Source organism: Beta vulgaris, chromosome 8 (genome assembly GCF_026745355.1).
Source record: "Beta vulgaris subsp. vulgaris cultivar EL10 chromosome 8, EL10.2, whole genome shotgun sequence".
In the NCBI taxonomy this organism is placed as follows: domain Eukaryota; kingdom Viridiplantae; phylum Streptophyta; class Magnoliopsida; order Caryophyllales; family Amaranthaceae; genus Beta; species Beta vulgaris.
In genome coordinates this window covers 13,938,786-13,955,944 of record NC_079209.1, presented here as the reverse complement: position 1 = coordinate 13,955,944, position 17,159 = coordinate 13,938,786, and the positions used below count along the sequence as shown (strand labels likewise).

General features: G+C 39.1%; 3 protein-coding genes and 1 pseudogene across 3 annotated transcripts; 2 read left to right on the top strand and 2 right to left on the bottom strand.

The window, feature by feature from the left end:
* Positions 1–3,368: 3,368 nt before the first annotated feature.
* Positions 3,369–4,330, bottom strand: LOC125492891 (uncharacterized). The gene is made up of 2 exons (XM_048635630.1): positions 3,944–4,330; positions 3,369–3,839 (listed from the first exon to the last, which is right to left on the bottom strand). The coding sequence occupies exons 1-2, from the start codon at positions 4,328–4,330 to the stop codon at positions 3,369–3,371; spliced, it is 858 nt and encodes a 285-aa protein (XP_048491587.1).
* Positions 4,331–8,345: 4,015 nt separating this feature from the next.
* LOC125492968 (small nucleolar RNA R71) lies at positions 8,346–8,445 on the bottom strand (annotated as a pseudogene).
* Positions 8,446–12,246: 3,801 nt separating this feature from the next.
* On the top strand, positions 12,247–17,085 carry LOC125492229 (uncharacterized). The gene is made up of 4 exons (XM_057391438.1): positions 12,247–12,326; positions 16,471–16,730; positions 16,813–16,933; positions 17,011–17,085. Exons 2-4 carry the CDS (start codon positions 16,477–16,479, stop codon positions 17,083–17,085), a joined length of 450 nt encoding a protein of 149 aa, XP_057247421.1. The 5' UTR covers positions 12,247–12,326; positions 16,471–16,476.
* On the top strand, positions 15,330–16,149 carry LOC125492892 (uncharacterized). The gene is made up of 2 exons (XM_057391439.1): positions 15,330–15,465; positions 15,535–16,149. The coding sequence occupies exons 1-2, from the start codon at positions 15,355–15,357 to the stop codon at positions 16,147–16,149; spliced, it is 726 nt and encodes a 241-aa protein (XP_057247422.1). The 5' UTR covers positions 15,330–15,354.
* Positions 17,086–17,159: the final 74 nt, after the last annotated feature.

Sequence of the window (17,159 nt, the reverse complement as noted above, 5' to 3'; positions counted from 1 at the left end):
TCGAGTATTGTTGGTGCTTAGTGTACAATAGCTGTCTTGGATTTCTTTCAATCAAAGAAATTATTGAAGGAGATGAATCATACTATTTTGGCCTTGATTCCAAAGGTCAAATGTCCTGGTAATGTCACTGAATTCAGGCCAATTGCGTGCTGCAATGTTATATACAAGTGTATAACCAAGCTGCTGTGTTCTAGATTGAACAAGATTCTCCCTGAAATTATAGCTACAAATCAGGGTGCTTTCATAAAAGGGAGATTTATAGCACACAATATCTTAATTTGTCAAGATATTATCAAGAACTATGGGAAGAAGGATGCTGCACCAGGTTGTATCATCAAAATGGACCTTAAAAAAGCTTATGATTCAATAGATTGGTGCTTTATTGAAGAGTTACTACAAGCTATGAAATTCCCTTCTAGTTTTGTGGAGATGATTATGGAATGCATTAAATCTCCTAGCTTCTCTTTAATGATAAATGGGGAATTAGTTGGCTTTTTCAAGGGCAAGAGGGGTCTAAGACAAGGTGACCCCCTCTCACCCTTGATTTTTGTGATGTGCATGGAATATTTCAGTAGAACAATGAAGATTGTAGGTGAAAAAGATGATTTCCAGTTCCACCCTAGATGCAATGGTATCAAACTCAACCATCTGTGCTTTGCAGATGATATCATCATGTGTTGCAAAGGTGAATTCAAATCAGTTCTGAGAATGCTTCAAGGATTCACTCACTTCTCTGAGTCTTCAGGGTTAGAAGCCAATAAACAAAAATCTGAACTGTTTACAGTGGGGTTAAAGCAGCAGGAGGTTCAAAGGCTCCTTAATATGTCAGGCTTCAGTTTGGGGAGTTTCCCTTTCAGGTATTTGGGGGTCCCTATCTACTACAAAAGAATTAGTATAAAAGATTGTGAAGGTCTTGTGGAAAGAATGACAGCTCGAATTAGGTGTTGGAGTAGCAGGCATCTCTCATACCAAGGAAGACTATGCTTGGTGAACTCAGTTCTCATGAGTTTGCATGTTTACTGGGCACAAATAATGATCATCCCAAGGAAAGTCTTACAAGATATAAATAAGATATGTAGATCATATCTTTGGACTGGTGAACACTACAGTCAAAGCTCAAGGAATGTAAAGTGGGACTCAGTATGCTGTAGTAAAAAAGAGGGTGGTCTTGGAATCAAAAATGTTTTAATTTGGAATCAAGCAGCTCTAGGGAGGTATGTGTGGGTTATTGCCTTAAAGAAGGACAATCTCTGGGTAAGGTGGGTGCATGAGCAGTATGTAAAAGAAGAAAATTGGTGGGAGTACAACTATCCTCAGCAATGCAGTTGGTATTGGAAAATGATATGTCAGGTGAAAGACCAATTGAAGGTGAACTTCTCTTTGACTCAGATATTGAATATGGGGGTATACTCAGTAAAAGAAGTTTACAAGAGGCAGGTGAATGAGCAGCAGAGTGTGAGTTGGTATGGTGCTTTCTGGGGTAGATTGAATATACCAAAGCATAGATTTCTATGCTGGCTAGTAATGCTAAATAGATTGAAAACAACAGATAGATTAACCAAAGTGGGTGTGATAGATGATGCTACATGCTTAATTTGTGGATTAACAGAAGAGACTCACTGTCATCTGTTTTTTCAATGCTATTTTAGCAAAGCAGTTATAAGGAAAATTCTTCAATGGTTGCAAATGCAGTCCCATGATACATCAGTACAGGGGCTGATTGACAGGGTAAACTCAAATGGTGAATCAAGATTCAGAAAAGTCAAGATTGCTATCATCTGTGCTACAGTGTATCAAGTATGGTGGGCAAGGAATGATGCTTTATGGAATAGTAAAATAGATATAGTGGAGAAACATGTGTATAGAATTAAACATACATGTATAGATAGAATCTATAGTGTGTTGCCAAAGAAAACAACTATGAGAGATAGAGTGTGGTTAAGGGAGCTCTCTCTTACAATGTAATCTTTTTGTTTTTCCTTCCTAAAGGTTTGGGAGTCCAACCTAGTTGGTTTGCCTCCTTTAGGTTAGGATGGTTGTAATTGGTATGTTCTTAATCAATATACTCACTTAATTAGCAAAAAAAAAAAAAAAAATCTAAAAAGTTGTCCTAAAAATGGTAAAAGTTACCCTAAAAGTGGTAATAGTTACTCTTATAAAGTTACCCTTGAAATATATAGAACTACCCTTAATATAATAAAGTTACCCAAAAACTAACAAAAGTTACCCTAAAAGTGTTAAAAGTTACCCTAAAGGGCTTAAAAGTTACCTTGTTTTCAGTTTTCAGATTAAGAGCTGTTTTCAGCGGATCCTACCCCTATATATATATATATATATATATTACCTGAGTTAGTAACCAGTTGAGCACCTCTCCCACTTGTTCACATACTCCTATTTAGTGTGGCCTTAATGATCCATTTACGTATGATATTGTGATTGGTCGCAGGTATTTAATACTTCCTTCATTTATTTATTTCCTTGTTATATACTTTCTTCATTTAGAAATATTTGCATTATTTTATATTTTCATGTTTAATATCTTAATTATTAATAAATACTTCCTCTATTTTATAATAAATGAAATACTTTCCTTATTTGGAATAATCACAATAAGTGAAATCAAGCTCTAAATGGTAAAAAAAAGTCCACTCTTATTACAAATATGCCACCATAAAGTAAGAAGGGACCACAACTCTTTTTTTCCATCACTCTACTTTATTGTGGTCCCAACTTTCTCTCTCTCTTGGTAACTCTCCACTTTCTCTATATTTCACTTATTGTGAAACAGAGAAAGTAAAAATTATTTAAAAAATAATGTTTTTTTCTTTTGAGAAGCAAGAAAGGAATATATAGCACTAAAAAACAAGCCATATTACATCAAGCAAGCCAAGAGTGAACTTAGCTGCACCCTAAAAGAGGTAAAAACCTCAAACCATCACTCTATAACAAATCAAACCATCTATGTTCCCTAGGAGTCATTTTCCTATACACTTGAATGATTCTATGTTTTACATTAAACTGAATCTGCTGGACAGTAGTTCTGATAGAAGGAACCTTATAGTTCCACAGTGCATCATTCCTAGCTCTCCATATCTGGTACACAAGGCCATCCATTGCTGTCATGAGCACTTTCCTATGAAAACTTCCAGACTTGTGGCTCCTAAGTAACCATGTCATATGTTGGTATAGGTTGATGTCTGATCTTCTGACCCCAAGCCATAGATGGATTTGTTGAAAACATCTCCTACTGAAGGCACATTCAAAAAATAGATGAGCATGAGTCTCCCTAGCACCACCACATAGGCAGCAGTCTGTGCAATTAGTGATTCTCATCCTGGCTAATCTCTCCCTAGTCATTAGCCTTTGCTTCAAAGCAAGCCAAAGAATGAATCGATGCTTAGGAATAGAAAATCTATTCCATATCCTTTGTTGTATCTCCAAGGCAGTCCATTAGGGAGAGGAGCCTTGTATGTTTTAGCAATGCTGAACTGAGTAGCATCATTTATAGCAATCATAGGCCACAACTGGTCTTTTATATGGCAGATACATTTCCATACCCAACTAGCATTAGTGGGAGGTTGATAGCCTTCCCAATTTGCTTCATTAATATACACAGAGTGAACCCACTTCACCCATAAGCTGTCCTTCTTGTGTGAAATAGCCCACACATGTTTGGCCACAGCAGCTTGATTCCATAATAGGATGTTCCTGACCCCCAGAACACCATGATCTTTAGAAGTACAAACCATATCCCAAGCAACATAGCCAGGGCTGTTGCTGTCATAGGAACCATGCCACAGGTAGTTTCTGCAGATGGAGTTAATATTATGAAGCACAACCTTAGGAAGATGAACAATTGTGTCCAATAGACACAAATGGACATCAACACAGAGTTGACTAGTTGCAGCCTCCCACTATAGGAAAGGTTCCTGCTACTCCATACCTTCACCCTCATGCACATTTTGTCAATAAGAGCCTCACAGTCATTCACCACCTTCAATCTCTTAGTGCTCATAGGAGCACCAAGGTATCTAAATGGAAGAGAGCCAATCCTAAAGCCTGTTACTTGCTGAATTCTACTTATCTCATCCTCTGTCATGCCAGTCAGGTACATTTCAGACTTTCCAAGACTCATCTGTAGACCAGAAGTCTCAGCAAACATTTTCAAAGCACTCATAAGCATACAAATTGAATTGTAGTCCCCTTTTGAGAAAAGAAGCAGATCATCTGCAAAGATGAGATGATTCAGCTTCATATGTTTGCATCTTGAATGAAACTGGAAACTAGGCAGAGTGCCCACTTTATAGAGGATTCTAGAGCAGTACTCCATGCATAGGGTGAATAACAAGAGGGAGAGAGGATCCCCTTGTCTTTATCCTCTTTTAGGATAGATCATCTCACTAGGACTACCATTAATCATCAGTGCGTAAGATGGAGTGGTCACACACATCATGATGAATTGCACAAAGGAGGCAGGAAATTGGAGCCCAATCAACATTTCTTCTACAAAGGACCATTCCACAGTGTCATAGGCTTTCTTAATGTCAAGCTTCATCAGGCAGCAAGCTTGCTTCTGGGAAGGCCTATACATTTTAACCAAGTCTTGACATAAAAGCACATTATGCATAATGTTCCTCCCAGTGACAAAAGCCCCTTGGGTAGGGTTGATTATGTCAGGCAATACATAGTTGAGCTTAGCACAAATAAGCTTAGACAGACATTTGTAAATGGTAGAACAGTAAGCAATAGGCCTGAACTCACTCACTGAGTTTGGGATCTTCACCTTAGGAACTAAGGTGAGTGTAGTGATATTTAGCTCTCTCACCATCAAACCAGTTCTCAATATACCCAGTATAGTCTGACTGATTTCATCACCAACAATTTCCCAAGCAGCCTTGAAGAAAGCACTGCTATATCCATCCAAACCTGGAGCCTTATTACTTGGAATACTAAATATCATCTTCCTTACATCTTCTGTAGTGAAGCTAAACCTCAGGTTAACACAATGATTAGCAGTGAGAGATGAACCATACTGTAAAATGTCAGGCAACATAGTAGTCTTAGACATCATACAATCACCAAGCAATTGTTGATAGAATTCCAAGAAAGCATGCTCAATAGCTTCAGGAGTATCTCTCCATTACCCATGCATAGACTAAATAGCCTTAATAAAATTCCTCTGCTACCTAGCTTTAATGCTATTGTAGAAGGTTTTGGTATTTTCATCACCTTCTTTCAACCAGTGTAGCTTTGCTTTCTGTTGTAGAGCAGAGTGAAGGTCCCTCCAAGCTGCCTGATACATAACCTGAGCCTCTTTCTCTAGCTGAGCCAGCCTACAATCACCAGGATAGAAGTGTAAATCTTGCTGAATATATAATAATCTAGCTTTTGCAGTTTTTCCAGCCTCCTGTAGCTCATCCTGCCCTCTTTGGTCAAGAGTTTTAAGATCCAACTTCAGAAGCTTCAGTTTCTTCAGCACCTGAAAGGAAGGAACCCCATATACCTGCTAATAAGTGGACTTTAGGTTCACTTATTTGCATTTAGTTTAGGTCATTTAGATTCATTTTAGGCCATATAGTTTCCTTTTTCTTCCCCTTTTCCATCATTTCTCATATTCTCATGTTCAACATTTAGTTTTAGTTCATTTGCATACTATTAGGTTGCATATAGGTCATTTCATTTGCATGTGCATTCTACCCCCCTCCCCCATCTAATATGTTCTTGGAGTGTTTTTAAGCAAAGATAAGCAAGGAAGAAGCTCCAGGCAGAGGAGCGGGCGCTCCCGAGGAAGAGAAGTGGACGCTCCATATTAGGTAAAGGCAAATGGCAGTAACATGGAGCGGCCGAGGAGCGACCAAGGAGCTAGCGCTCCAAGGCTGGAGCGGGCGCTCCGTCGTCGGGTGAGGATTGGCAGAAGCTTGGAGCGGAGCAGGAGCGGGCGCTCCAAGGCTGGAGCGGGCGCTCGGTTATTGCATCAACACAGGCGGCTAGATAGAGCAATTGAGGAGTGGACTCTTTATCGGTATTTCTTGATTTCAGCAAGCAAGTTTTTTTGAAGTATAAAGAAATCTCTTTTTTTAATGTCCATATGCTATGCTCTACTGGAAGTCTAAAAGGATAAGATAAGAGAGTTTTCCCTTCTTTCTTCCTTCTCTGCTTCACATCTGTATTCTTTCCTTCGCTTTATAGAGATCTTGGCTTTCCGCTTTTTTGTTTGGTCAGGGGGTGCTGGGAAGAAATCGTTTAGGAAACAAAGGGGGAGGGAGTCGACTGAACATCTCAGCCATTGGCGGGAATTTCGCCCACATCCGATCCCCAATTCTTCTTCACCCCGGATGGTCGTGTTGAGTGAATTGTGACCTCGTACGATCGTGTCGGGTGAGCAAGAGCCCCTTCGTCACAGTCTTTACTTATGGGCTACTCTAACTTCCTATTAAAATGCAATGCAGCACAGTCCCCCCCGAGGGCTGCCTACTTCTCTAGTTCATGTACGGTTCTGTAATAGCGATGACAAGAGTGATCTTATCATCGACTATGATAACGCCCAGATTCTCCCTTCTTTTTGTTTCGTCTTTTACAACTTTGCCCTTATTTCTACGGGGTATAAAACCAATTTTGTAATAATTCTAAGGAAGCTTTTATTTTTCTGAATTAATTAGTCCTAATTAGAGAGAATTCTTATCTTAATCTAGTGAGAGAAAGTGAAGTTCTATAGAGAGAAAGTACATTTCCATGGTTTTGGAGCTTGGATTATGACAAAAATTATGGTTTTTATGCAAGATCTTCCTTTGTTCTTCATGGTTTAAGTAATATCTCTTCTTCTCTCTACTTTTTATACTTTTATCTTTTTATTTATTTAGTTTTGTCTAAAATTAGTTTAACCCATGTTTAGATTTTAGTTTTTCTTATCTTAATCTTGTTTTAGATAGTGTGTTGATTTCTTAGTTGTTCATGTTTGATTCTTTTTCCCCTTTTACTAGTATTATTATGATGACTATGATGATTAGTGAGTAGTTAATTAGTTGGGGGTTGGGGTGAAAACCCAACCATGATTGATTTTGATGTTTGAATAAGAATTAAGGGGTTCTTTGGGTTTCTTAATTTATCAATAGCATAACTATTATCTACTTGCATTCTAGGATTAGGATGTTTGTTGATTGATGCTTTAGTCAAGTTGAGAGAGGAGACTAGAGTTGATGTTTATGTTATTTCTCATTTAATTTCTCATGAGAGTGAGAATTTAATGAGGGTTTGTTGCTTGATTCTTCCCCCTATACTTTGCATATCTTACTTCCTAAATCATGATTGGATGGTGTTTATCCCCTTCTCCCAATGTTTTTATCAATCAATTTCTTGCCTAATCATTTAGCATTTTCTTAAGACCTTAGTTAATTACTTAATCTAGTTCTTAGTTTGAGAAACCAAACCTTTTGCTAAATCTTCGTCTGAGCTTGCAACAATTAGCAACATTAGTGTTCTTCTTGCTATTCCCTGCGGATTCGACCCTTACTTATCACTTTGCTCAGTCTAGTGATCTAGTTAGGTTTGTTTGATTTTAGGAGGCTAGTGACGACCTAGTTTTTCCTATGTCAAAATGGCGCCGTTGCCGGGGAATAACGTCTAGCATTAAAACGTTGTAAAGTTTTGTGAGTCTAAGTCTTTTACTATTTTTATTTCATCTTGTTGCTTGTTGTCTTGTTATTGCTAATTCTTTGCTTAGCTTTGTATGCCAAGTGGATGTGCCTTTCCTTTGACTCCATATAACCCAGAGTTGGAGAGGACAGTCAAGGCCATACGACGAGGGCTTAGAGCCGCACGACGAACCCAACAAGCATCATCTTCCACTCCGGTCAATATTGAGGACTTTGTACACGAAGAAGAAGTTACCACTCCAAGATCTTCTCAAGGAAGTTCTCCTCACTCTTCTAGATCATCAAGTCCTACCAATAGTGATCGCTCAACGACGGAACCTCCTAGAGACTTGAGAAGCTATGGTGTTCCGGGTCCTTTTGAGTCAAGAAGCGCCATAACTCAACCCACTACCCAAGCCAATGACTTTGAGCTTCGCCCCGCATTGATTGGCTTGATAGAGAGGAATCAATTTATTGGAGCAAAGGATGAGGATCCACAAGCTCATTTACAAACATTCATGGACTATTGTTCTACGGTCAAACACAATGGTGTCTCTCAAGACTACATTCGCCTAAGTCTCTTCAAATTCTCCTTAGCTGGCAAAGCAAAGCAATGGTTGAAGAAAATTGAGAATGACTCTTTGGTTACATGGGCTCAAGTCACTCAAGCTTTCATCGGCAAATACTTTCCTCCGGATAAGACCGCCGATATGCGCTCTCAAATTATGACATTCAAACAAGAGAGTGATGAAACATTACAAGAAGCTTGGGAGAGGTTCAAAGAGTTATTGAGGATATGCCCTAATCATGGTTTGAATGAAGGTCTTACACTTCATTGTTTCTACCATGGTCTCACAAAATCCTCTAAGACAAGTCTTGATGCGGGTGCCGGTGGTCCAATCATGAAGAAGCCTCTAGCGGGTATATCTGATATTATTGATGATGTGGTGCAAAATGATTCGGATTGGGGACATGATCGCAATGAACGAAGAGGTGGAAGGTACGATGTGGAGCCCATCAATATGCTCTCTACAAAGCTTGATGCCTTGGTCACTCAATTACAAAGGTTAAATATGCTTTCCTCTTCCTCTTCTACATCTCATCCCCCTTCCAAATGTCCTAATGCACCCATGCATGCTCATAATGTCTCACATGTCAATTCTATGCCAATGGATATTATGTTTTGTGATTTGTGTGGTTCATATGAACATCATGCTAATCAATGTTATTTGATTGAAGCCTCATCTCCTACTTCCCCTCAAATGGAACAAATGAATGCCTTTCAAAACTATTCCAATCCTAGAAGGGACCCATACTCTAATACTTTTAACCCGGGTTGGAAAGATCATCCTAACTTTAGTTATCGGGGAAACCAAGGGCAAGGACCTAGCAACCACTACTACCAAAATCAAGGCCAAGCCCCCTCCCACATGCATAACCAAAGACCCCGGGTAACTACCAAAGTAATAGACCTCCCTTCAATCCACCTCCCGGTTTCCAACCTAAGTAACCCCCTCCTCAAAAGTCTAACATGGAGTTGATGATGGAAACTTTTATGGCCCAACAAAGTGAAGCAATGAAACAAGTAGATCAATTGTCACAAAAAGTGAATTCCCTTAGCACTCACAACAAGATGCTAGAGACCCAAGTTGCCCAATTAGCTACTTCTTCTCCTAGAAATTCCGGATCTTTGCCTAGCCAAGGAGTGCCACCTAAAGACCAATGCCATGCCATAGTTACTAGGAGTGGAAACAACTTGGGGAGGTGGTGGATACAAGAGTTGAGAAAGAGCATGAAGTTGAAGGTGAAAATGAAAAAGTTATTGATATTGAGGATGATGCAAGCCCCAAGGCTAGTGAAAAGGGCAAGAGCTTAGAAGAGAACCTTAGGATTGTTGAGGAAGCCAAGAGTACACCTCCACCCTACACACCTAAGCTTCCCTTTCCCTCTAGGTTTGCCGGTGCAAAGCTTGATGATCAATTTGCCAAGTTCCTTGATGTCTTGAAGAAGCTCTACATTAACATCCCTTTCACCGAAGCCATTAAGCAAATGCCTACCTATGCCAAGTTTTTGAAAGATGTTTTGAGCAAAAAGAGGGCCTTAGATTGTGTGGAAACCATTAATCTCCCGGAGAATTGTAGTGTAATCATCCAAAATAAGTTACCCACCAAGCTTAAGGACCCTGGAACCTTTTCAATCCCTTGTGCTATAGGAGACATGGTTATTGACAAGGCTTTGTGTGATTTAGGTGCTAGTGTGAGTCTTATGCCCTACTCGGTTTGCAAGAGATTGAACTTAGGAGACCTTAAGCCTACTCGCATCTCCCTTCAATTGGCCGATAGATCGGTAAAAATGCCAATTGGAAAGCTTGAAGATGTTCCTCTTAGGGTTGGGAAGTTCTACATTCCCGTTGACTTTGTTGTCTTAGAAATGGAATAAGACCCGAATGTGCCAATAATCTTGGGTAGACCATTTCTAGCTACGGCGGGGGCTATTATTGATGTGAAAAATGGCAAGCTAACTTTAGAGGTGGGTCACTACAAGAAAATGCCCAGTCAACGACAGCTATTCAGCGACGGCCACTAAAACAGGCGTTAAACATGGAATCCGCGACGGTTTATAGCCGACGTCTCTACCGACGGTTTTTTTTAAAATCCAGCGTTGGCTTAAACGGTCGCTAAAATCAATGACCGTGTTAAACCGTCGGTGATATGAATTTTTTTATTTCAGAAATTGAAGGGCTTGGGCGACGGCTGGAAACTGTCGGTGAATTTAGTGTAGCCGTCGCTAATGTGGACGACTTAAACCCACTCCCATCCAAAATCCCACTCATATTATAGTCGTTACAACCTCCCAGCATTATTCTCTCAAACAACCTCCCACGCATCAAGAAAACTCCCACGCATTATTCAATCCGTCGCCGGCGAAACTGCGACTAAACACCGGCGAACGGCGACTCGAAACCGGCGACTAAATACCGGCGACTTCTCACGCACTCAGAAACTTCTTTCGGTCTCTTTCCCACGCACGCATTCCAAAAAAATTGCCGGCGGATCTGCCTTGAAGTCCATTCCGGCGAATGGCGACTTGACACCGGCGACAGAAACATCTTGCCGGCGGTAATTCCTACAGCTCTATGTTTTTTTTTTTTAATTTCTATTACCCTAAAAATTGAGTTTTTGGGATTGAAGGGACCCTGCCGCCGCGTGATTCACTCCGCCCTTCCGCCGCTACTGCGTAATTCAGCCCTTCCGCCGCTGACTCTGCCGCCTGCCGCCGTAACTTCCCTCTTCAATCTCAAGCTTGTTGTTGTTTGTTAGTTTGAGTTTAATTTGATGTTGGCTGCTCTGTTTTATTATTGTAATTTTTGATAACAAGCTAAAACCCACAAAATTGAACCCGTGATTAAAACAATCAAATTGTGATGTTGGTTGTTCAATTCATGTTATTGTTGTAATTTATGTTGTTGGTTGTTCAGTCCATAAATGATATAACTTTTGCTTTTAGGATGGTTAATAATTGAAATTTGAATGAATAGAAGAGTATTACTCCTCATATGGAAGAAGTTTAGGGAGGAAATGGGTGAAATGTTGGAGGAAATAAGAAATTGTAGTCGATCACAGCGAAATTTCTCACTTCTAAAGGAGGAAAAGAGATAGTGAAGTGAGAAGAGAAGAGTTCTGAAGTTGATGTTGGTCTAAATTGTTTCAATGCTATAAATCTGTAGTGTAGATTTAGTTTGTACTTTGTAGCACTAACTCACATAATCAATAGTTCTTATTTATCTAGTAGTAATATGGCTAGTAGGTAGTGATCAGTAGTTTTGGGATATGGTTGAAACCCAAAGGCGAACTGACGTTGTTCTAAACTTTTTGGAGACCAACTTGTTGATCATATGTAGGAAGTATTGATTTCACTAGAAGCTGAGATTAGGTTGTCAAAGAAATAAAAAAAAAAAGAAGTTGAGATGACTTTTCAACTATCAATTCCAAGAGTGAAGTATGGTTGTTTACTTATTCAAACTGTTGACTAGTTCTTAGCAAATGTTTTCACATTTTAATTACTTCCCCTTTGTTTTTACAATAACTTTTTTTTTATGAACTAGGGACACGATAAATCAATTGTAAACCCATGTTTAAGTTACATTTTTATGTTCTCAATGAGTTCTTTTTTAAGTACTCATATTGGAATTACTCTTTTATATATTAGTTTTACCATTCTAAAATGGTAACATTTAGTAGTAAAACATTGAGTTTAATGACAACAAGATACTATATATAAAAATGAATGTGATCCCCAATGAATAGATCGAAAAACCATAGGAGATTTTTCACAGCTCTAGTTCATTTTTTTTATCAAGGTGATTGTAAGTTTGTAACTCAGACTGATTTTGTGACATTTAGATTACTAAGAAAAAAAACCATCTGAAACCGTTCAGACTGATTTTTGTCAAGCTATTCATGTCATTCAATTGGTATAATTTTACATTGGTTTTGTGAGTTTACGACTCGTTTGGTTGGTGGATTTCATGAGAGGAAAAGAGAATCATTGATTTTTTTTAGATGGAATCATTTATCTAATTCCGTTTAATTGAGTGTTTGCTTTGTGAATGTAGGTGACCACACTCAACTGTCTCCTTGCCGTCAGACAGTATCGTCTCTCTACTGTGTCCTTGCCGTTCCCGGCCGCCTCTAGGTATGCTTTAATTTATTAGTTTATAATACTTTGAAGTTTAAGTTAGTGTATTAATTATCACAATAATCTATATGATGGTTTCTTTATTAAATGTTACAAAAGTTAAAAACTATATTATTATCACAATAATTAATTTATTGCACATTCCTTTATTTGTTACACTATTTGAAATATTTATATTTTTCGTGGAAAAACTTTGGATAATGTTATAAATTTTGATTTAAGTATTTAAATAAATATGTTTGCATCATCATGTATTTAGAATTGTAGAATTGTACGTATGTGGGTTGTTAATGACTATTATGATTGAAATGATTTAGAATTGTAGAATTAGGCACTTGAAACGGAAGGAGCGTTGGTGGATGTATGATAGATATGACAATGGGCGTAACTTGAGGCCCGAGTTCTTGAGGGGGGTTGATGAATTCATTGAATTTTGCAAGGCAAATCCTGAAAGCCCAGGTTTGGATGAAGTTAGATGCCCGTGTCCGAAATGCAAGAACAGACGTATGCATGACGCAGACACGATTAAAGTGCACGTGTATAGAAAGGGATTTATACCTGATTACTACGATTGGTATTCTCATGGTGAAGAGTTACCTCGATCCGCACATGAGCCATCTAATCCATACCGTGAAATGATTTTCGATGCTCTTGGGAATAACTCAGAACCGTCCAATGTTGAAGAGCCTAGTGGAATGGACGAGGAGCCTAATCCTCAAGCAAAGCTGTTTCTTGACCTATTAAAGGCTTCTGAGGAACCATTGTACGAAGGGAGCTCCATGTCCGTGTTGGAAATGGCATCTAGAATAGTATCTCTGAAATGTGAGTATAATTTGCCACATAGGTGTGTTGATGCGTTTGCTTCATTAGTGAAAGAAGCAATACCTAACAACAACAACATGAGTAACACATTTTACGATACGAATAAGATTTTGGAGGGATTAGAGCTTCCCCACGAGAGGATTCATGCGTGCCCCAAAGGTTGTATGTTATTTTGGAGAACTGATGCACACTTGGACAAATGTACAGTGTGCGATAGCGACAGATACAAAAGGACTTCTAAGGGGTCTTTAGTTCCAATGAAGTTCTGATTTATTTCCCAATTACACCGAGATTGCAAAGGTTGTATGCAACAAAAAATGTTGCTGAAGAAATGACATGGCATGCCAAAAATCCGAGAGCCGAAGACAAAATGGCTCACCCTAGCGATAGTGAAGCTTGGAAGCATTTGGATAGATCCTTTGACGAATTTGCATCTGAGCCTAGGAATGTTCGGCTCGGTTTGTGTAACGATGGGTTTGGTCCACATGGAAAGTTTGGGGGTCAGTATTCATGTTGGCCGGTCATCTTAACCCCGTACAACTTGCCGCCATCGATGTGCATGAAGAAACCCTTCATGTTCCTTTCGTTGCTCTTCCTGGTCCTAAAAATCCGAAGGGGAACTTGGATGTGTACATGCAACCCTTAATCGAGGAATTGAAGCAATTATGGGATGTTGGAGCAACTACTTATGATATTTCTAGGAAACAAAATTTCAATATGCGTGCTGCCATTCTTGGACAATAAGTGATTTTCCTGCGTACGGTATGCTATCTGGTTGGGCTACAGCTGGGAAAAAGGCATGTCCTTACTGTTTGGACAAATCTAAAGCTTTTTGGCTCGACCATGGGGGTAAAGTTTCTTGGTTTGATTGTCACTGTCAATTCCTACCCCTAGATCATCCTTTTCGTAACAACAAAGTAGCTTTTTGCAGAAATAAGGTTGAAAAAGGGTCTTCGCCACACATCATGTCTGGGGAAGAGTTGTGGTCATGTGTTAAAGACTTACCAAAGGCTACAGATGGGCCTGAAGCACTTAATACTTTGAAAAAGTTGAAAAAAGGGTGGTTCAAACAAAGCTGTCTTTGGGAGCTCCCATACTGGAAATCTCTCCATCTTCGCAACAACCTTGACGTCATGCACATTGAGAAAAACTTTTTCGACCAACTAATTCACACAATTATGGATGTGAAAAAACAGACATCAGACACTGTTGCATCCAGAAAAGACATTGCTAAATTGTGTAAAAGGCCTAACTTCATGTTACCAAGGATGCGAACGGAAAAGAAACTCCACCAAAAGCGCCTTTCCACACTGGACATAGCCCAAAGGAAAGTATTATGCAACTGGGTGAGAGATTTAAAATTTCCAGATGGTTATGCGTCCGACTTAACAAGATGTGTGGACATGCAGTCCGGTAAGCTGCACAGTATGAAAAGTCATGACTGTCATGTTTTCATGGAAAGATTGTTATCGATAGCATTAAAGGAGTTGCTCCCGGTTCATGTGTGGAAAGCTGTTACTGAGATCAGCCTCTTTTTTCGTGATTTTTGTTGCTCCACCATCACAGTAAGAGACATGGAAAGATTGGAAAAGAACATAGCCGAGATCATTTGTAAACTTGAAAAGATTTTCCCACCATCATTCTTCAATTCCATGGAACACTTACCGGTTCACCTTCCACGCGAAGCTAGGCTATGTGGTCCCGTACAATACCGTTGGATGTATCCCTTTGAAAGGTACCTTATCTTTCATTTTCATATATCCTTTTTATTGTTCTTCGCAATTATGTAACTCTTTTCATAACCACTTTATTAGGTTCCTTAATCATTAAAAAGCAAAATTGGTAACAAGGCTCGTGTGGAGGGTTCTATTTGTAATGCGTACTTGTGCGAAGAGATTGCAAACTTCTGTTCCAACTATTTTCAGCAAGGAGTGGATACTAAGACACGAGATTTAGGCCGTAATGTCACTGATGAAGTTGATAGGATGCTCGATGAAAATGTCCCAGAACTATTTAGAGTTGATTGTGGTCGGCCGTCAAACGCAGGTGGAAAATGATTTTTAACTGAAGCAGAACTTCAACGTGCACACCTATATGTGTTAGCAAATACAGCATCTTCAAGAATTTGAAAAGTAAAACACTGTTATTAATCATACTATTTACAAATTTGAATTTTATTTCAATTTAGACATTGACAATTGTTATGATTGTAAGGGGTTTCGAGGACCACATTCTTCAAATTCGACCTACTTTACGTGCAGAAGATGTGTGGGTGCAACATGAAGCAGAATACCTTGATTGGTTTAGATCGAAAGTGAGTTTGTGTAACTATTAAAACTCGATTGATACAAAGTTGTATCTAACATATGAATTATTTTAATAGGTTATTCAAGACAAACCAAATGATGATGTACTGTTTGCTTTAGCAATGGGTCCTTCGACATTAGTTCGCACTTGGAATGGATACTATGTTAATGGATACAATTTCCAAACACAAGGATCAAGCAAACACAAGTCCACCATGAATTATGGAGTGTGTGTGTCTAATGACGGAGGGAGTGATTTCTTTGGGATTCTAGATGATGTTATAGAATTGAAGTTTACTGGTGCACTTAGGCAATATAACACAATTTTATTCAAGTGCAATTGGATGGACAATGTCAGGGGAATGAACATCGATCAATACAAGCTAGTTGAAGTCAACCATACCAAGAAATACCCCAAGTTTGATCCCTTTGTGCTATCATACCAGGTTAGCCAAGTATACTTCGCACCGTACCCAAGCTTGAAAAGAGATCGTGCTCAATGGTGGGCTGTGTTTAGGACAAAGGCAAGGTCTGTGATTGATGCTCCTGTTGACTTCGACTTCCTTCAGGAGACAAGTGTTGGGACTCCAACTCTTTCTGATCCAAGTGATATTCCCGATTATGAAGAGGGTAATGATGTTGAGTGTGTTCAAGCAGATGATGAAGAATTTTATTCGAAGTCCCCTCAGTGATGATGAAGAAGAGTCTAGTTTCGAGTCTGGAGATAGCGAGGATGATGACGATGAAGATGATGGTTTTTGGGATGACGATAGTGATGATGAACTAAGCGAGGATGGGAATTCACTTTGATTTGTTTTAGTATATCATAACTTGTATTAAGAACACCATTTATATTAAAATTCGTGACTTTTGTAATGATTTGTTGAAGATTACTTGTTATTTTGTAATGATGCTAGATTTTTCTTCACTTTGATGGTAGACGATATTTTGTTATGATGATAGACTAACGATTAATTATCCACCATGATTTATAAATCTGTTGTTTTATATAGGTAAGCATGTCTAATCCTAAGGGGCGCGGAGGTCGAGATGGCTTAGGTGGAAGCCAAGGTCGTGGGAAATTGATTTGCAGGGAGCTTTTTGAGTCACCAGGAGCTCTAGAAAGCCCGAACCTTGGCTCTGAGACGCAACGAGATGATTCACAGGCACGTGACATTGGTGACCATGTACCGGAGACGCCGAGCAGCCAGAGGGAGGAAGCTGAAGGGTCAAACCGTGCATCAAAAAGGGTTTTGAGCCCTACTGGATTGTGGTAAATTTCTAAATTAATATATGATTCATAATATTTATATTTTCCATGATATTGACAATTTAAGTGTTTTTTTTGAATTCAGGTTTGATGATAACAAAGTTAGCGGGTCCATCACTGACATTTTCCAGGGCATTTCCGAGAACCTTGGTTTAACTACCGTGAGGTGGACGATGCAACAAGACGCATTGGTGGAACTCATTCTGGTATGTATGAATCAAATTATGAAGAATTAAATTTATTATATTAGTTTATTAACAACTTGTTTTAATGTTTGTTAAAGGGTCTTTACGAATGGGCTCCTGAGTTAGATGGCCAAGTGAGAAAAGCATACCAGATGAAAGCTGGAACTCTTTGAGAGATTTGCGGTATTGGGTGCTCAACCAAAGCTAAAGAAAGGCCAAAATGGTTGGGGAAAACCATTTATGAAAC